This window comes from Budorcas taxicolor, chromosome 20 (assembly GCF_023091745.1).
Source record: "Budorcas taxicolor isolate Tak-1 chromosome 20, Takin1.1, whole genome shotgun sequence".
NCBI lineage: Eukaryota > Metazoa > Chordata > Mammalia > Artiodactyla > Bovidae > Budorcas > Budorcas taxicolor.
The window spans coordinates 17,421,926-17,443,570 of record NC_068929.1 but is presented as its reverse complement, the minus strand read 5'-3'; the positions used below and the strand labels follow the sequence as shown (position 1 = coordinate 17,443,570).

Sequence of the window (21,645 nt, the reverse complement as noted above, 5' to 3'; positions counted from 1 at the left end):
AGCATCAACAAGGAAGAATTTCCTAACAGAAATAACCACAAAAGAAAAGGTGGGGGAGAACAGACATCTCAGAAGAGTATGAATATGATTAAAAAAAAAAAAAAAGCTCAATGAAAGATTGGACCAAATTAACAAAAAGATTGCATTTAAGTCCAATACTTAAACAATAAAAGGTAATTTTTATAAATCTCAGTCATGAAAAGCTTCAGATTGATTCAAATGGTTATACCAGCAACCAAAATAGACTTGGCATGCTAAAATTTAAATGCAAAGGAAAAATAAGAAACTAGACATTATCTGCCAAGTCTGTAAACAGAGCTGTCAGCCTAAAAACACTGTAATAAAATTCAAAAGAAAAGAAAAACAAATATGTTTCCAGTGGTCATGTATGGATGTGAGAGTTGGACTATAAAGAAAGCTAAGTGCCGAAGAATTGATGCTTTTGAACTGTGGTGTTGGAGAAGACTCTTGAGAGTCCCTTGGACTGCAAGGAGATCCAACCAGTCCATCCTAAAGCAGATCAGTCCTGGGTGTTCATTGGAAGGACTGATGTTCAAGCTGAAACTCCAACACTTTGGCCACCTGATGCAAAGAGCTGACTCACTGGAAAAGACCCTGATGCTGGGAAGGATTGGGGGCAGTAGGAGAAGGGGACGAGAGAGGATGATGTGGCTGGATGGTATCACCGACTCGATGGACATGGGTTTGGGATGGACACGGTCTGGGAGTTGTGATGGACAGGGAGGCCTGGCATGCAGTGATTCATGGGGTCGCGAAGAGTCGGACACGACTGAGCAACTGAACTGAACTATATAAATAATTAAAACTTTTACATGTGAAAAACATTAAAAGGCAAACAATAAGCTGTGCAATTAGGATAAAGAGGTTTTAGCCTTAATACACAGCTATAGTGTCCAATACGGCAGCCAGAAGCCACAATGTTGTTGTTGCTGTTGTTCGGTCACGAGGCTATGTCCGACCCTGCAATCCCGTGGACTACGGACTTTCACTATTTTCCAGAATTTGCTCAAATTCATGAGCATTGGTGATGCTATCTAACCATCTGCTGCCTACCACTCCTTTTGCCTCCAATCTTACCCAGCATCAAGGTCTTGTCCAGTGAGTTGCCTCTTCACATCAGGTAGCCAAAGTACTGGAGCTTCAGCTTCAGCATCAGTCCTTCCATTGACTATTCAGGGTTGATTTCCTTTAGGATTGAATGGTTTGATCTTGTTGCTGTCCAAGGAACTCCCGAGTCTTCTCCAGCACCACAAGTGGAAAGCATCAATTCTTTGGTGTTAGCATTCTTTATACTCCAATTCTCACATCTGTAATTGACTACTGGAAAAACCAGTAGCTGCTTTGATTATTGGACCTTTGTTGGCAAAGTGATGTCTCTGCTTTTTAATACACTGACTAGGTTTGTCATAGCTTTTCTTCCAAGGAGCAAGTATCCTTTAATTTCATGGCTGCAATCACTGTCTGCAGTGATTTTGGAGCCCAAGAAAATAAAATTTGCCACTGTTTTCACTTTTTCCCCATCTATTTACCATGAAGTGATGGGAACAGATGTGCCATGATCTTAATTTTTTGAATGTTGAGTTTTAAGTCAGCTTTTAAACACTCCTCTTTTACCCTCATCAAGAGACTCTCATCCAGAGAGTTCCTCTCTGCTTTCTGCCATTAGAGTGGTGTCATCTGCATATCTGAGGTTATTGATATTTCTCCCAGCAATCTTGATCCCAGCCTGTAATTCATGCAGACTGGCTTTTCTCATGATGTACTCTGCATATAAGTTAAATAAGCAGGGTAACAATATACAGCCTTGATGTACTCATTTCCCAATTTTGAACCAGTCTGTGTTGCATGTCCAGTTCTAACTGCTGCTTCTTGACCTGCATACAGGTGTCTCAGGAGACAAGTAAGGTGGTCTGGTATTTCCATCCCTTAAAGAATTTTCCACAGTTTGTTGTGATTCATGCAAAAGCTTTAGCATATGAATGAAGCAGATGTTTTTCTGGAATTCCCTTGCTTTTTCTATGTTCCAACTGATGTTGGCAATTTGATCTCTGGTTCCTCTGCCTTTTCTAAATCCAGTTTGTATATCTGGAAGCTCTTGGTTAACATACTGCTGAAGCCTAGCTTATAGGATTTTGAGCATAACCTTGCTAGCATGTGAAATAAGTGCAGCTGTACAGCAGTTTGCACATTCTTTGGCATTTCCCTTCTTTGGGATTGGAATGAAAACTGACCTTTTCCAGTCCTGTGGCCACTGCTGAGTTTTCCATATTTGCTGGTATTCTGAGTGCAACACTTTCACAGCATCATCTTTTAGGATTCGAAATAGCTCAACTGGAATTCCATCACCTCTACTAACTTTGTTCATAGTAATGCTTGACTTCACATTTCAGGATGTCTGGCTCTAGGTGAGTGACCACACCATCCTGGTTATCTGGGTCATTAAGAACTTTTTAGCTCTTTTTTTCATGGCGCCTCTGTCAGCTGCTTCAGAATGAAGCTAAACATCTCTTTCCCAGCCACTGGCTGCCAGAAGCTCAATGAAGTAGACGATGAACGAAAACTTCGTACCTTCTACGAGAAGCGTATGGCCACAGAAGTTGCTGCTGACGCTCTGGGTGAAGAATGGAAGGGTTATGCGGGGTGGGAATCATAAGCAGGGTTTCCCCATGAAGCAGGGTGTCTTGACCCATGGCCGAGTTCGCCTGCTACTGAGTAAGGGGCATTCCTATTACAGACCAAGGAGGACCGGAGAGAGAAAGTGCAAATCTGTACGGGGTTGCATTGTGGATGCCAGTCTGAGTGTTCTCAATTTGGTCATCGTGAAAAAAGGGGAGAAGAATATTCCTGAACTCATTGACACTACAGTGCCTCGTTGCCTGGGTCCCAAAAGAGCTAGCAGAATCCGCAAACTTTTCAATCTCTCTAAAGAAGATGATGTCCGCCAATATGTTGTGCAAAAGCCCCTAAACAAAGACGGTAAGAAACCTAGGATTAAAGTACCCAAGATTCAGCGTCTCGTGACTCCACAAGTTCTGCAACACAAACGCTGGCATGCTGCGCTGAAGAAAGAGCGTACTAAGAAAAATAAAGAAGAGGCTGCAGAATATGCTAAACTTTTGGCCAAGAGAATGAAGGAGGCCAAAGGAAAACGGCAGGAACAGATTGCCAAGAGACGGAGGCTGTCCTCTCTGAGAGCTTCTACTTCTAAGTCTGAGTCCAGTCAAAAATGAGATGTTCTGAGAGTAACAAACAAATGAGATCAGACATCAGAAAAAAAAAAAAAAAAAAAGAACTTTTTAGTATAGTTCTTCTGTGTATCCCTGCCACCCCTTCTTAATATCTTTGCTTCTGTTAGGTCCTTCCCATTTCTGTCCTTTATTGTGCCCATCTTTGCATGAAATGTTCCCTTGATATCTCCAATTTTCTTGAAGAGATCTCTAGTCCTTCTCATTCTATTGCTTTCCTCTATTTCTTTGCACTGTTAACTTATGAAGGCTTTCTTATCTCTCCATGCTATTCTCTGGAACTCTGCTTTCACTTGGGTATGTCTTTCCCTTTCTCCTTTGCCTTTCACTTCTTTTTTCAGCTATTTGTACAGCCTCCTCAGACAGCCACTTTGCCTTCTTGCATTTCTTCTTCTTATGGATGGTTTTGGTCACTCCCTCCTGTACAATGTTATGAACCTCCGTTCATAGTTCTTTAAGCACTCTATCAGATATAATCCCTTGAATCTATTTGTCACCCCCACTGTATAATCATAAGGGATTTGATTTAGGTCATACCTGAAAGGCCCAGTGGTTTTTCCTACTATCTTCAATTTAAGTCTGAATTTTGCAACAAGGAGCTCATGAACTGAGCCACAGCCAGCTCCAGGTCTTGTTTTGGCTGACTGTATAAAGCTTCTCCATCTTTGGCTACAAATATAATCAATCTGATTTGGGTATTGACCATTTGATATTCACCATGTGTAGAGCTGTCTCTCGTGTTTTTGGAAGAGGGTATTTGCTATGACCAGTGTGTTCTCTTGGCAAAATTTCTGTTAGCCTTTGCCCTGCTTCATTTTGTACTCCAAGGCCAAAGTTGCCTATTACTCCAGGTATCTCTTGACTTCTTACATTTGCACCCCAGCCCCCTATGATGAAAGGACATCTTTTTTTTTTTTTGGTGTTACTTCTAGAAGGTCTTGTCAGTCTTCACAGAACTGTTCAACTTCAGCTTCTTCAGCATTAGTGGTTGGGTCATAGACTCGGATTACTTTGATGTTGAATGGTTTGCTTTGGAAATGAACCATGATCATTCTGTTGTTTTTGAGATTGCACCCAAGTATTGCATTTTGGACTCTTTTGTTGACTGTCAGGGCTACTCCATTTCTTCTAAACGATTCTTGCCCACAGTAGTAGATATAATGGTCATCTGAATTAAATTCAGGGTTCAAATCTGGTTCTCCTGCATTGCAGGCAGATTCTTTTACCATCTGAACCACCAGGGAAGCCCAGACAACATAACGCGAACTACCAGTCACATATGCCTATTTAAATTTAAATTAATTTAAACTCATCTTAAATTCAGTTCAGTTCAGTTCAATTGCTCAGTCGTGTCCGACTCTTGGTCTCAAATTAATTAACCATTAAAATGTTAGTTTCTCCATTGCACTAGCCACATTCCCAGTGCTCAACAGCTACTGTAATTAGTGGCTATGCTCCTGGACAATGCAGGTACACAACATTTCCATCACTGCAGAAAGTTCCATTGGAATTTTAATATCTAAAAGAAAATAATTTAGTGCAGGGAATTCATTGCATAGCTAATAGAGGAGCTGAGATACCTAACAGGGTGTTGTGCAGGAATCCAGAGATTAGCAACAGCAGGAAGCCACTACCATCACTAAGACTGCACAGAGTACACAGCCCAAAACCCAATGTCACCTGGCACAAGCTGGGACCATAGCAGACATCTTAGGTGGGCTCAGGAGACAAGGAAGAGAAGCAGCCTCTGCTAGATGAAGCCCCTGATGGAAAAAGAGGGGACTTCTTTTTCCCTTCTCCCTTCCTTCTGCTCTCCATTTCCTGCCAGTACCTTGCATGACTGAACACAGAGGTGTGAAAGGAGCCTGGGAAATGCAGACCATAGTGGTCAAACCCTCGTGAAAAAGGAAAGAGCAGAGAAGGAAAGAATCAAATCTGAGGTCAAACAGCCTGAGGCCTGCCACAGATACAAATAGATAATTTAGGGGTGGGGAAACCCACAAATGGCCAACATCTGAAAAATGTCCAGCCTCACCAGTAATAAAATGTAAAACAAGAGTAATATTAAATTAGTAATAATAAATACTAATTCAAATACACAGTGCTGATAAGGGTGTGGTGAAAACAGACACATTCATATATCCTAGGGGAGGAAAAGAATTTTCAAATATTTTCAAAGAAGCTGAAATAATTTTGAAATTAGCATCAACAAATTTTTTAACATTTTTCATACTTTTATATATTGTTAGACCAACTGAGTACATTTCCAAGGAGAGATCCAAAGTTGAGAAAATCTTAAGTCCAGAAAATAATTTTAGAAATAAAGATGTTCATTGTAGCTGTATAGTACTGGGAGAAAATGGACAATTTCAATGTCCATCAGTGGGTCAAGAGTTAAGCAAAGTAAGGGACATTCATCCATTTATTAAAAAATAGTCCTGTTTGTTTGCCAGCCACAATGAAAGGTACTATAAAAAAGATTAGGAAGTAATAGGAGACTAATTCATATCTATTTAAGTAATGTTTATGAAGGATTTAAATAAACTAAGGACATGTTTGTGATATGCCCAGTGAATAAAAGATGAACCTGAAATTGATTACAGTTACATCAAACAACATATGCCAAAAGGTTATTAGTAACAGCAGTTGCCTGTAAGTGGTAAATTTATGAGTTTATTTTCTCCCTTCTTTATACGTTTCTAAACTTTCAAAGTTTTCTAAATAAAAAAAAACAAATTTTACAGAGCTATAAAGGACTCCTTCAGAGCTATTAATGTAAATGTTTAAGAACTGTAAACCTGCCACAATCATGCTAGTTTACCTGTTACAATAATAAACTGCATTATTTGAATCCAGTTCTATCGCCTGTGTGTAACAATCCACTGCAGCAGCATAATTTTCTTCTTTCATGTGATTATTGCCTAAACAAAGTAATCAACAGGTACAGTAAGTACAATATACAGGAAAAAATGTAAAGCCTGGAAGATAAATTTTAATCATAAAAAATTACAGTAATACGAAGGACAATAACATGATTTTTCAGTCACACTGGAGATAAATTTTATATAGAACTATAGAGCTGATGGAGAAGGCAATGGCACCCCACGCCAGTACTCTTGCCTGGAAAATCCCATGGGTGGAGGAGCCTGGTAGGCTGCAGTCCATGGGGTCGCGAAGAGTCGGACACGACTGAGCGACTTCACTTTCACTTTTCACTTTCATGCATTGGAGAAGGAAATGGCAACCCACTCCAGTGTTCTTGCCTGGAGAATCCCAGGGATGGGGGAGCCTGGTGGGCTGCCGTCTCTGGGGTCGCACAGATTTGGACACGACTGAAGCGACTTAGCAGCAGCAGCAGCATAGAGTTGATACTCCTTAGCCTTCAATGTGTTTGAGTGATTTTGAACTGCAGAGTCTTTCAAAAATATTAATGTTTGAATATCTTATAAAACCAGACTTCAATAAGTGAGTAAATGCTACAGTAAATGATTTTCTCTTGGCAAAATCTAATCTCTTCTCACTTTCCTTATCTTCATCTCTCTCTTCCCTTTAAGAGCTGCTATGGGGTCGCACAGAGTCGGACACAACTGAAGCGACTTAGCAGCAGCAGCAGCAATCCCCTTCCATGGGAGAATCCCATGGAGGGAGGAGCCTGGTAGGCTACAGTCCATGGGGCTCGCAACGAGTCAGGCTCGACTGAGCGACTTTCCTTTACTTACTAATCCCCTTCCAGGTGGACCACCCTCTACAATCACTATCTCAGTCTGGACCTGGTTCTCCATTCCTTCCCTGTCAAAACATATACCTGCTAATGAGCAAGCCCTCCGAACATGCTGTGGGGGTAAGCTACAAAAACTAACTGTGTCAATATGTGACTGGCAGATAATATTTTTTTATGTGTTATCCTTTCCAGAGATAGATTCTTTTCTAAAGGGGATTATGGGAGATTAATTTCTAGAAAGACAGCATTTCAGATACCACAGCTAGCCCACAGGATACTGATCTTCAGGAAAGGCATCTGCAGATACATCTGGCAACAATTTAGCTACATTAACAACTGCTCAGCAAAATAAGGGATTTCCTATAGCTATCTTCTGTATTCCATTAAACAGAAAAAAAGCGGTATGCTCACTTATAATAACCGATTCTCAAAAATGGAAATTTTTAAAACACTGGGATTAGAAGGAAGGATTTATATAACAAAAGCTTCTATTATTTCTTCCAGTTATTTCTAAACTAGAAGCTCTCCTATTAGCCTTTTTTTAACAGATCATTACATACTTATTGGGAGAAGTATGTAAATTTGCAGAGAACAGGAAGATTAAAGGAAAGACATCTAAAATCATACAAAAGATACTGCAAATTTAGAAGCAGAAACGGATATAAAGAATTATTGCTAAATGGATATTAAGTGATTTCTACATAATTTCTCTTTGGGATGACAAAAACGTTCTTTAGTTGTGGTGATGGATACACAACTCTGTTAATCTACTAGAAACCAATGAATTCATACATGTCACAGTGTGTCATGTGGTATGTTAATTATAGCTCATTAAAGCATTTCTTTAAAAGTCAAAAAATTAATTTAAATCCCACCTTCCATAAGAAATGAGTATAAAGCCTCTAAGGAAGAGAAAAGGATTACATAGTTTTTATGATTGAGTAAGAAATTAACAACATTAGTACTTTAACTACTCAGTACTTAAATAGATTAGCTTGTTCTGTGTAAAAAATTTAAATTTTATGGGTTATGTGGATTTTCTTTTTGTTGGATCTTTGTGTCTTGGCATGACCTCTCTTGGGTTGTATTAAAACCTAGAGTACGCCTTTTCCCATAAGCCACATCAAGTGTATAGATACTAAAATGTATCTATATGTCTATCTAGACAGATAGTGATATTAATGATAAAAAGATTCAAGTCAAAAAATATTCAATATACAAAAAGTCAGGACACAGATATTTGTGAAGATACCTATCACTAGGTACTGCACAGCACACTTAGACACAGTACTCTCCTGTCTCCTTTATTCCTCAAGACAACCCTTTGAGATATGTCTTTACTTCTGTAACAAGGCAGGGAATGACAGCAATGAACACTTACTGGTTTTGTCTGATCTTACTGAAGCTTTTCAGCAGCAAAGCACACAAAAATATTTGAAAGCAACCTTCTGGGAAGGTACTAGCTAACTAGAAACCTTGATTAATACAGGTAAGTATAACATGCAGTATGGAATAACTATGCTTGACCATCTACCACAGCCATCTGTTTTCACATGAATAGCAAAATCTGTACGACAGCTGCTTTAACTTTATGGGTAACGTGTCTTAGATGTGACAGGTCCTAGGGAAAAGCAAAGGATGAGAGCTTTTGCTTAGAGGTGAAAGCAGTTAAGTAATTCAGTCTACCCATGCTGCCACGGTAAATAAGCCTCACTCTGCAGCTCCTTCCAACCCTCAACTTACTAACATTCATTATATCAAAACAAACTCGAGGAAATGCAGACTCCCAGTATTCTGCCATGCAGATGGAGTAAATGTGAGGGACAAAAAATAAAACTTCAATTTGCCATTTAGTACTAGAGCTAAAGCAAGAGAGCTGCAAAAGCAAAATGTTTAGCGAAGCATATAATATTATACATCACTGAGGATTTCACACACTACAAAAGTCTAAGTGGAAGGGAAAAAAAAATCAAATTAAATTGCTTCGATTAGAATAATATATGAAAATGCATTTGTATCTAGATAGTTTAAATTCAGTCACTGGGGAACACTGTAACTCAAACAGCAATGAGGATCTGACTGTTACTTTATTCTACGGGTAATTTGTGAAAGTCCTAATTCTAAAATTTTAAGTCACTGTAGTAATAAGATTTCTTAAAGAAAATAAAAAATTGAAAACCGAACACAGCACTTTCTAATGTTATCCAAAGAAGATAATCACACAATAGTGAAAGTAAATATAGACAAAGATACAAAGACAGTGTTACTTAGGATTAAAAAATTATCTGTCTAGGTAAGTAATGGTCACACAGTATCATGGAACACTATGCAGCCATTAAAAACACTGATATAGTGTAATTTATAGACCTAATAGAGAGAACCATGCTTGAAAAATGGGAAAAGCATATTCTTTTTCCTATCTACTTTTTAGACACCAACTGATTTTTTTAAATAAAAACTCAACTGTCCTATTCAGAGTATGAACTAAAAAAAAAAAAAAGCCAGAAAATAAAAACATTTTTGTACAGCTTCTGGACATTACAAATTCCCTAACAACTCTGTGCCCATTGGACAGGGTCTTCCCTGACTCTCATTCACTGGTGAAGATCAGGACTCTGGCCTACAGCTCCTTACTACAAATCTTATAGGCCTGACCTGGCTTGCCTCTACAGCTTAACATAACTGACCATGAGAGAAAAACTGAACCCGGATTCTCAATGCTGACTTATTTATAAAAAGCAAGTATGCTCCAATAGCTTCCCTCGTGGCTCAGATGGTTAAGAATCTGCCTGCCACATGGGAGACACAGGTTCAATCCCTAGGTCAGGAAGATCCTCTGGAGAAGGAAATGGCTACCCACTCCAGTATTCTTGCCTGGAGAATTCCATGGACAGAGGATCCTGGCAGGCTACAATCCATGGGGTCACAAAGAGTCAGACATGACTGAGCAACTAACACTTTCATGTTCATGCTTTCTATAGCCACTATTAGAAAATTTAATAACACAGTAATCAAACGTGCTAGCTAATAAACTCTTGAGTGCCATATACATACATTAACACATGTCAAAGAACTCAAAACCACTAAATACAGGAAAGTTAAAAACAATATTGAAAACCATTTTCATGTCTTTTATTTAGCATGAAGACTTTGGGATCCTAGAGTACGCATAGCAAACGCAGGTACAAGAATCACCTCTTCAGTGATTCGTTTTGCAGGTTTTCCTCACAACAGATCTGCTTCTCTTGAAACAAGCCATACTCGGATCTTTCACAAGCTATTCTCTATTTCCAGGCCTCTTCCCTATCACATTCATTTCTGTTTCACAAATGCCACGAGGACTTATGACAATCCAGTCTTGGCAGTATAAACCAGAATCTTACCAGTTCATAGTCACTTTCCCTAGCGCTGCAGAAACTTTTTACTAAATATGTAATTTTTCTATGAAACATTTACCTTCATCTTTTAATTGGTCAGCTTTTCCCATATCTTCAGGCACTGAGTTTGAGAGAGGCAGAATGTCATTCTGAAATTAAATAAAATACAATGTACTTCATTCATAGAGTCATCCCAGAGAACTATCAGTTAGAGTAATAATGACTTAACTGTTATTTAGTACATCATCTATAATTTCATGTCATGAAATCTACCATCTAAATAACAGTGTTAACAAGAAATAGGGGGAAAGTCCCCTCACATACGTTTCTTAGAAAAATGAATATGTGGAATTTTTCCAGAAAAAAGTGAACAACTATGAATCAATTTGTTTTACTTGCTTTCACTATATCTAGAAATCCTACTTCATTAACAAAGAATGGAATCAATATACAAAGAATAGTAATAAAAATATGTTCAAGGCATTGTTTAGTGAAAATTCAGAAACATAGTGCTAATATTCTAAGAGAAAACCTACTAAGTCAAATTCACAGGTACCAATAAAGCATTTATAATATGACCCTGTTATTTAAATATATGCAAAAATATTCATACATATGCTGGCTGAAAATCAAAGAATGGTAAGGTACACACAAAAAGTTAACAGTAGGAATATTTGGAAGTAAGATTTTCAGTCTCTTCTTTATATCATTCCATATTGTTTAAACTTCTTAAAACAATGGTCATAAATTCCTCATAAGATAAAAAACAGTATAAGATTCCTGCTTTTAGCACCTACTATCATCCTCAAACCTCTTTTGCAATAATAAACTTCAAGCCAAAGTGCTTATGAAAACTAAATAAAAATTTAGAAATGTCTTGAGTGGTAATAGGAACACAATGTATTTTTCCATTTTTGAAAGAGTCTTTTCAAATTGTGCTGTTTTTAAACTTGACTCTGAAGTTCATAAATGTTTATAATTTTCAAAAAGGCATAATTTGGAGTCAATATACCTATGTATCATATTTAAAATACATTCACCATTACCTTTGTTTTGACTAAAATGGCAATAAACTTGATAGCTCTAACACTGGAAATATACTTTTTAAAATATACACAAATCCTCACAGGTACAAAATCACTATAAGGTATATAAGTTGTTCTTATGGTTTTTAATCTTTATCAATCAGTTTTTCTAAGCAAAGTATTAAAATAAAAAAGTACAGAATCAAATAGGAACATTAATAAGTAGAGATCACTACTTAAAATTGACTGTTTCAACTACTCAGGATGTAAGTGTAGTTCAAAGATGGATTGCTGCTCTACAGTACTTGCTTTTAGAGTTCCTTCTATCTCAGATCTCCTAACAAGCCTAGGCAGTTTATGTATGAAAACGTGACTTTGGGGGGTCAAAAAATGGCATATTGAAAAATGGGTTATAGTCCATTCTGTCTTCTAAATCCTTCTGAATGATTTTAATGAAATTGCCACAGTTTCACAACTTTGGAAGTTAATTCTCATATTCATGAAAACATTTGAGCAGTCCACAACGTGAGGACAAGTGTTATCTACTTTATATAGGACAGAATCCACTTAGTATATAAACTTCATTGGGGAGGAAAGCAGTATCCTAAAAATAAACCGCCCAACATAACAACCAAGTACAATTGGAATGGCAGTGATTTCTGTAATTGTAACAGTCTTGCTGCTTCAAACCAGTTTTAGACTTTCTCTGCCATACCCTGCTAACAGACACCTACACAATAAGTCATACCTGTTAATAGGACTGTGAAAGGACTGATACCACAAATAACCCCATGTAGATATACTATGGAGCCAGTTTAAGAAACTATATATTTAAAATAGTAAACAACAAATTTTTACAAGTAAATCCAATCAGAAATAGAAAAAAAAAAGAAAAGAGCTCTACTCAAACAGTGTAAAAATCAATCTGAGTTTCCCGGGAAGAGAAATAGTTTTGATCTCTTCGGCACTAGTCAGTGATGACAGGAGCAAAAAGAGTGAGCAAATCCAAGCCCTGTCTCAAGCACAAGCCTCTTCTGCACGTTGGAGTAAAGGTCAGCCCTGCCGCTGCCATGCCCAGCCTCTGAAATAGGGCTCCCAGAGGAGGACGTGAGCCCGGACAGTGAAAGAACCACAGAAGCCAAAGAGAACAGCTCCACGGAGGCATGCCACTAGCTCCTCGCATCTTCTCAGATGACCGGAATTCATCTATTTGATGAATTAATGTGTAACTGCATTGTCCTTTTTCCAAGTATAAAAGGAGGGAGCAGCTTCCTGCCAAATCACCATTTTCATTGCAACTCTAAGGACCTCTTCCCAGGGAATTCTAGAAACAGTGTGTGTGGTATTCTCAGCAATGTCCCTGCCAGGCTGAAGATACCCTGCATGTTTCAGCTCCTCTCCTGAGTTCCTCAATCTGTACTGAAGCTTGAATACACACTGAGAATACTAAAAAGAGATTCACGTGGCACCAAAATGTAATGAAAAATCACATGGGAGGTCCTGCTGGGGCCCCAAACTCACCAACCTTAAGATTTTTCAATCTTATCATCCATATTTCCTGAAAAGGTCAGAAACCAGACAGCATGTAAACAGCCCCAGGGAGCAGATGTCAGCATCCTTGGCTTTCAGTCTTGGTTTTGCACACTAACCACAGAACCTTTCCCTGTTTAAAGAGCCCCATTAATGAACAAATTTGATAAAAATCTGTCTCAAAATGATGATGCCTTTTTTACATAGTTTCTTCCTAAACATTAAGATTTTTATTTTTAATTTGTATGTCACATTTCAGGGGACCATTAATTCAGATGTCAGAAATTTAAAAACACCCAAATACTATCAAAGACTTAAGAAGTTCAATTAAGATATATCATTAAGTATAAAAGAAGGTGAGAGGATGAGGAGAGTTACTAATATGAAAATCTAATGCACAGTAAAAGTTACATTTTTAGGTCCCAAATCATATCCATGTGGACTATCTTCTTTATACCCAGGAAGAAGTTAGTTACCTAAGCCTGGCCCCTCCAATATTAACAATCCAACGTAATGCTGTAGTCACACTTAGATAATCCCATACTAATGAGGAAAGGATGGGAGCTTACCTTACAGAAGGAATTGGTGAACATTTCTGTCAAAGGCTGTGAAACTGCTAGATGTGTATCTTCTGCGCTGATTTTAAAAACTGTCTCCAAGCACTGAATTGCAACTTGAAATAAATTTTAATAGTGAAAAAAATTAGCAATCTAAAATAAGGAACTTTTTTTTTTTCTGGTAGAAATCTGCACTCTGCAATCTGTGGTAATTCAGCATTTTGATCACAGAACATAAGGAAAACTAAAGGGTTCAGCTGCACAGATTTCTGTTTATAGACCAGCTACTGAGGGAAGACGACTTGGCTTCTTTTTCTTCACTTTAAGAAACATGTTACCTAGAATATAATTTCTCAATATGTGTATTACATCATATTCTTTTTTAAGCAAGTCATTAACAACATATTCCCCATTACCAGTATCTTGAACAAAACTTTAAAAAAACTATTTTTTTAAATGTGAAAAATAGAATTCTCAATCTGATTAAAAATAGTGAGAGAAATAGTCTCCGGCATTTAGGAACCACTAAATATTATCCTGATGTACTTACTTAGGTGAAGATAGTTTGGCTTTTAAAAACTCATTCAGGTATGCAAATTTACCAAGCACCTACTATGTGCAAGGTGCTCTTATAAGGTGGCAGAAATACAACAGTTAGCACAAAAATCCCAATCCCAATGATGAAGCTTGCCCTTAATAGAAGGAGGCAGACAAACACAATTGCTTGTTTTTACACCACTCTACTGAAGCATGATTGACATGTAAGAAAGTGCACATTTTAATGAGCTTGTCCCCTTTACTGGTGTGTTTGCGTGTGTTAAGAACACTTAACATAAGATCTACCCTCTTATCAACTTTTTAAAATTTATTTCTAATTAGAGGATAATTGGTTTATAATATTGTGTTGGTTTTTGCCATACAACAACATCAATCAGCCAAAAGTATTCACATGTCCCATCCCTCTGGAACCTCCCTCCCAGCCCCGACCCCATCCCACCCCGCTATGTTGTCACAGAGCACCAGGCTGAGCTCCCTGTGTTACACAGCAACTTTCCACTAGCTGTCTATTTTACATATGGTAATATACATGTTTCAACGCTACTCTCTCAATTCGTCCCACCCTCTCCTCCTCTGCTGTGTCCACAAGTCTGTTCACGTCTGTGTCTCTATTCCTGCCCTGCAAATAGAGTCATCAGTACCATTTTTCTAGGCTCCACATATATGCAACATTTGTTTTCCTCTTTCTGACTTACTTCACTCTGTATAACCAGGTTCATCTGTCTCACTAGAACTGACTCAAATTTGTTCCTTTTTATGGCTGACCCTCTTACCAAATCTGAATAGATCTCCAGAACTTATTTGTTTAGTATAGCTGAAACGTTGTACCCTTTGACCATTACCTCCCCATTTGCTCTTACCCCAGCACTGGCAACCACCACTGTGCTCTCTCTCTGTTCTTATGCATTTGACTGTTTTAGAGTCCACATTAAAGTAGGCACAGGTGCTTTAATAAGTAAATTTGCTGCCAGAATGTTTAGTGTTCAACATTAACACATATTTAGAGAGACATATGGTTTAGTAAAAAAAATAAGCCACCACAGCCTTGGAACTCAGGACTCTCATTATCATTATTAATCCAGAAAATAAAAGTCTAATAACCTGGGTATAACAATTTATCTCACTTTTACCTCAAGATTCTCATTTATGAAACAGGGATTATTACATATGGTCCTCCTTTCAGGAATAAATCATAAAAATCTAGACAAATTTTGTATACAAGTTTGCTCGACTCTTACACCAAACAGTAAGAGTCTGATACTGATGATAAGGACAAGCAAAGAATTCTATTCAATGATACCACATCCCATCTATGAAGCACCTTATACTAAAGCTTCCATATGCCAAACACCTGCCATCACCAATTCTGATTCTTTTGACTCATCTATTAGATGAAGGGGGAAAAGAACTCCACCTATTAGAAATTAAGATACAGACTAACTAGGATGCCCAGGATCACTGGACTTGATTCATCAGTTCAATTCAGCAAATATTTATTGAGCACCTATCATGTCTCAGGCCCTTTTTATATATCAGTGAACAGAAAAAACTCCTGACCTCTCGGGGCTGTCATTCCACTGGAAGATGGAGAAGAAGACTGTAAACAAACAATAATAAAAAGTAGAACAGGGCAGAAAGGATGGGAATGCAGAAGGCAGAGGAGGGAAGTGGGCTCCAGGTTTAATGGAGTGCTCAGCGAAGGCCTCACTCAGAAAAGAGGACCTGGAGATGGGGATATTGCCATTATCTAGGGGAAGAACATGCTAGGCAGAGAAAACAGATGTAACAAAAGTCTTTATTTATTCATTTTGATACGGACCATTTTAAAGTCTTTGTTGAATTAGTTACAACATTGCTTCTGTTTTATGTTTTGGTTTGTGGGCCCTGAGGCATGTGGGAATCCCAGCTTCCAAACCAGGAATCCACCCTCACCCTCTGCAGGGGAAGGTAAAGTCTTAACCACTGGACTTCCAGAGAAGTCCCTGCAAAAGTCTTTAGGAAAGAAGATTTGGTGCATTCAGAGTGAGAAAGCTAATCTGACTAAAGCCAAGTGAGAAAGAGAAGGAGTCTTTGAACTGGCATAGATCTGACATAGTCTGTTTTAAAGGATCACTGATGGCTGCATTAGGAAGAGTCAATGAAGGAGCAAATGTAGAAGCAGAGAGACTAGCTAGAGGCCATCACTGTAAATAAGTACTTAGTTCTATCCATAGTTAATATTGGTGGAGGTGGGAAAATGTCAAGATATATTTGGAAGGGACAGCCAACAGGATTTATTGAATAATTAGATGCAGAGCCTAAGAGAGGGAGAAGAGTTCACAATGATAAGAAAACTTTTAGCCTAAGCAACTGAAAAGATGGAATTAGGGAACTGAGTTAGGGAAGTTGTGAAATAGAACAGATTTTGGGTGGGAGGATCAGGAGTTCAGTTTTGGAAATATTCATCTTGAGATGCCTGTTAGACATACAAATGAAGATAGCTAGTAGGCAGCTGGATGTAGAAGTTCAGAATAAAAGTCTGGGCTGAGGGTATACATTTGACAGATATCAACATATAAAAAAAAGGACGGTTAAAGCCAAGAGGCTGAACTATAACACCAGCGAAGTGAGTGCAGATAATGAAGAGAAGATCAAGCACTGGGCCCTGGATACACCCAAGGATCAAACCCAGGTCTCCCACACTGCAGCCAGATTTTTTACCAGCTGAGCCACCAGGGAAGCCCAAGAATACTGGAATGCGTAGCCTCTTCTTTCTCCAGGGGATCTTCCCAACCCAGGATCGAACCAGGGTCTCCTGCATTGCAGGCAGATTCTTTACCAGCTGAGCTACCAGTATATTCCTAGTATATTCCAGGTCAGGGAAAAGAAGAGGAATCAGCAAAGGAGACAGAGAAAGAGCATACAATGAGATCGGAAGAAAACCAAGAAGAGTATGAGGTATCCTGGAAGCCAAGTGAATAAAGCATAAGGGGGGAGGGAGAGGGAATGAGGGAGCCATCATCAATTTTACCAGGGACTGCTAACAAGCAAGATGAAGCCTGAAAACTGACCTTTTGAACTACATCCCACAGAAATCACTGACGACCTTGATGAGACCAGTATGAGTGGAGAGATGGGGGCAAAGGCCTATGTGAGGCGAATTTAAGAAAGAAGAGGAGAGGAACTGCAGAAAGCAAGTATAGACAATCCTTTCAAAAAATGTTCCAGCAAAAGGGAGAGGAAAAAAAGGAAGGCACTAGTTCAGTGGGGGAAAGGGTGGGTAGTAGTACGGCAAGAGTAATCAGTTACTGGTTTTGATTTTTTAAGAAGGGAGAAAGTTTATATTCTGATGGAAATGATCTAGAAGAGATTGAAAATTTGCTCGTGTAAGTCAAGGAGGGTAAAATAACTACAATGAGAGCCTGGAGTAGGGGAGACAGGATGAGATCTAGTCTGCAGGTAGAGGGGTTTCATTTAGAACGGACAATGGATAGTTCACCTATGGTGTCCTGGGCTTCTATGACAGAAGTTCTGGGGATTGGGAGGTTCAAGATCAAGATGCCGGGAGAGTCAATGTCTGGTGAGGACCTGCTTCCTGGTTCACAGACAGCACCTTCTTCCTTTGCCCTTACATGGTGGAAAGAGTGAGGGAACTCTCTGGTGGCACTAACCCCAGTCACGAGGACCCCACTTAATACCATCACACTGGGCATTAGAAAGTGAAAGTGAAGTCACTCAGTTGTATCCGATTCGTTGTGACCCCATGGACTGTAGCCTACCAGGCTCCTCTGTCCATGGGATTTTCCAGGCAATAGTACTGGAGTGGATTGCCATTTCCTTCTCCAGGGGATCTTCCCATAGGTCTCAACATTTGAATTTTGGGAGGACACAAATATTTCGTCCACAGTATATGGTAATAGGCAGACAGAGTATGTGTGTATTGATGCTGGTGTCAGGTAGATGGAGCAGAGGGAGTCTATGGAATATTCTTATTACTTCAATTTCTTGATGGAGTAAGAAGCAAGGACATCAACAAAAAATGAGTACAAGGGAGAAGATTTGCGGTTTTGAAAAGGCATGAAAAAGTGTTAAAGTAGTCATCTAGGAGAGCACAAATGTGAATGCACTTGGAACAGAGGGCAGCATTAAAGGTTCACTTGAGGCTTCTGGTCATGAATTCAAAGGACTAGTCAGAAAGGTTGTGCATCATCCCATCTATACACAGTCACAGAGATAGGGGCATGGAATAGGTGGAGGGTCGGATTCAAACAAGTTTTGCAAGAAAGGGAGCCATATACACCAGCATGATTATAATGATCAACCATGGACTTTAAGCTGGGGGGAGTGAAGTAAGTCAGAAAGAGAAAAACAAATATCGTCTATTAACACACATATATGGAATCTAGAAAAATGTTACTGATGCACCTATTTGCAGGGCAGGAATAGAGACACAGATGCAGAGAATGGACTTGTGACCTGCGGTGGGGAAGGAGAAGGTGGAAACTGAGAGAGTAGCAGTGACGTACACACGCTGCTGCTGCTGCTGCTAAGTCGCATCAGTCACGTCCGACCCTGTGCGACACCAGAGACGGCAGCCCACCAGGTTCCCCCGTCCCTGGGATTCTCCAGGCGAGAACACTGGAGTAGGTTGCCATTTCCTTCTCCAATGCATGAAAGTGAAAAGTGAAAGTGAAGTCGCTATACAATGTTGTGTTAATTTCTGCTGTACAGCAATGTGAATCAGCCATATACATATGTATATGTATATATCCACTCTCTCGTGAGCCTCCCTCCCACCCATCTAGGTCATCACAGAGCACAGAGCAACTATATTCCAATAAAAAAAGAAAGCAAAAAAAGAGAAGAAGAAGAGGGGTGTGGAAAGATAAAGGATCAACAGCTTGGAGGTATTGGTAGGGTCAAAGAACTGATGGAGTATGAATTCTGTAAGGAGTGAGTTGGAAAAACAAGCAGCAGAAATGAAATGTTTAAGACAGAGTTTATGGAGAATAACAACAACAAGGCCTAGGGAAGAGTTTCTCAACCTTGGCAACTGATATTTTGGACTAGACAGCTCTTTATTGTTGGGGTCCATCTTGAGCATCTGTGGTATCTTTATTTGTGACCTCTACCAACTAGATGTCAATAGTACCAGCCCCATTCCCATCATAACAATCAAAATATCTCTAGATACTACAAAATCAAGCCAAGCTCTCTAGATACTACAAAATCACCCCAAACTGAGAACCACTGGTCTAGGTTACGACCAAGCAAGAGAGTGGTGAGATCGCTGGAGCAGTGAAAGTCAAGGAACTTAGTGGGAGAGAACTGGAAGCATTATGAATGAATGCATTACAATCGTCAAGAATGAAGACAGGATAGTGTTAGAGAGACAGTGAACAGGAGCCACGATAGGGAAAACATGAAGCAGATGTCAGCTGATGACAGTTAAGAGGAGTGGGCGACACAAATCAGATGACAAGGTTCAAGGCTGATGATAATACACTAGCTTCGCCGTAGTGGTAAAGGTAGTGTGAGAACTCAGGCTCCTCTCCAAGGGCTTTTTTAAATGTCTAGAAGGTGGGCAGATATTACCACGTGATTTTATGTTCAATTAAATTAGACTCACTGAGTCAAAAATAGGGGTCGGTCAAAAACAATTGGCACCATTTCTGACTGCCATATATAACACACAGCTGAAGACACATATTTTCGGCTGACTACTATCCTCAACGTAGGACACAACATTTTGGTTTTAAAAAAACTCTTTTTTTTTTTTAAATTTTCTTTCGGGCCCTTAAAAGTATTATACTGCCTTTGATGACAAAACAAACATCTTTAATTAAATGATTCCATTATCTGTTTGCTACAGAGTAACTATAAACAACATTTTCCTTAGATAACCAGTCGCCTTTATCTTCACATGGTCTAACAACCAAGGAGGACAAAAAGACCTTAATGGACTGATTGCAATCTCCAACTGCGAATCACAAGCTCCTCTCACTGCCACCTGGAAAGATTATCTCACCAGATTGCAAGCAGATTTAGAGCAAATGCTCAATTTTCATCCCCACTTCCTAAAGCATATTCACAGGGGGAAGTACTTGTTGAAATTAATAGATGTGTCCCCCTTTATAGGAGAAACAGCTCAAGATAGAAAATTCAAATTGTACTGTTATCTATTAAATTCTCCCCAATGCACTATCTTATTGAAATAATTAAGTCTCTAGGCCACAAGGAAGCTGGCTCACTGAACCTCCACGAGCCCATCTGCAAAATTCTATCTTCTTACGGTTATACTGAATTTAAATTTTCTAATGCATAAGCATGAAGCAGAAAAGATGGTGTCAAGGAAACATGTGATGCTATCATCCAAGTCCTGCTCAACTTTACAGATTACCAAATCTAATATTTAAAGCTAACATAAAACAAGGGTGATATCCTCTTATTTCAAGTCCCCCAGTAGGAAGTTATTAGAGATTAATAGTTATTAGACTTTTGCATAGTGCTTTAATAATGACTAAGGTGTTTTCAGACATTGATTCTAAACTGGATGCTTTTCTATTAAAAGAGAGGATCTTCAGAGTAAGAACCAGGATTTAAATCTCAGCTTTGTCACATATTAGCTGTGTTAGATTACTTAATCTATCAGGTTTCACTTACTTCTCTGTTGAATGGGGATATAACTAACTTAACAGTTACCATGGAGAAAAATTTCCCTATAATATGAATAGCATAGTTCTGATACATAATAGTTGTTCAATAAACAAACAAAAGTCCTCTTATCTTGTTGTTAACTGGAAAAAAAAAAAGCCTCAGAGGATGAAAACGTTACAACCTTACCATAAGGTCTCTCTTCTTGAAAAATCAACAAGATATTCTGATTTTGAAACAACAGATCATAAAGTCAAACTTATAGATATTTTAGTCTTTATAATCATAACACAAATGAACAGGGAGAACAGGTGCCTACCTTCCAAACTTTCTTGCTCATCTGAGGTATAAGCATCCATCTGACTTTGTTCCCGTAAGAAACGAATAACTGCATAAACGAGGTGCTTGATGGATGACATGTTCAAAGCTTACACTTTTCCTTGATAAGAAAAAGGAAAACACTGAATTAAGTAATTTTAAAGAAGCAGTGAAGAAGATTATAAATCACAAAGGTCATAAATTACATTAAAGGTAAAAAGCAAAAACAAAAGTCTGAATTACTTTCACTCTTTTAAAGTCAAGAGAGCACAAAATATTGATATGGTAACGTATGACATTTTCATTTACACCTAGGAATATCAGGTTATGTTAAAACTTGCAAAAGTAAATTTTTTCTCAAAACATGTACAACATAAGCTTAGATTCTCACTGAACAGCTCACTATATCTTAATAGCTTATATGATAGGTATCCAGATAAGCATAGGGGTACAGATACAGAAATCCCCAAAAGGCTTTAGTACTATTTTGAGGGAGGTTTCATACTGCTGACTCAGAAGCTGATCCACGCAGGGCATCTTCCTTTATTTCATGAAATTTTTTTCAAATGTATGCATAATTTACAGTCGTAGGTGGAGACAGTTACCGGATGAGGAAATTTATTAGTGAAAGGTTGTTCAACCATTGAGGGTCATTTTTAA

At 38.7% G+C, this 21,645-nt stretch overlaps 1 protein-coding gene and 1 pseudogene across 1 annotated transcript in view; one reads left to right on the top strand and one right to left on the bottom strand.

Annotated features, from left to right (window-relative positions):
* The window catches only part of SGTB (small glutamine rich tetratricopeptide repeat co-chaperone beta), a 44,668-nt gene extending 23,582 nt beyond the window's left edge, over positions 1–21,086 (bottom strand). The window contains exons 1-4 of the mRNA XM_052659200.1: positions 20,987–21,086; positions 13,489–13,592; positions 10,444–10,513; positions 6,088–6,187 (exon numbers count right to left, since the gene is read on the bottom strand). Coding sequence (XP_052515160.1) covers positions 6,088–6,187; positions 10,444–10,513; positions 13,489–13,592; positions 20,987–21,086 — 374 coding nt within the window. The remainder of the gene's footprint in view (positions 1–6,087; positions 6,188–10,443; positions 10,514–13,488; positions 13,593–20,986) is intronic.
* Positions 2,513–3,251, top strand: LOC128066117 (40S ribosomal protein S6-like; annotated as a pseudogene).
* Positions 21,087–21,645: the final 559 nt, after the last annotated feature.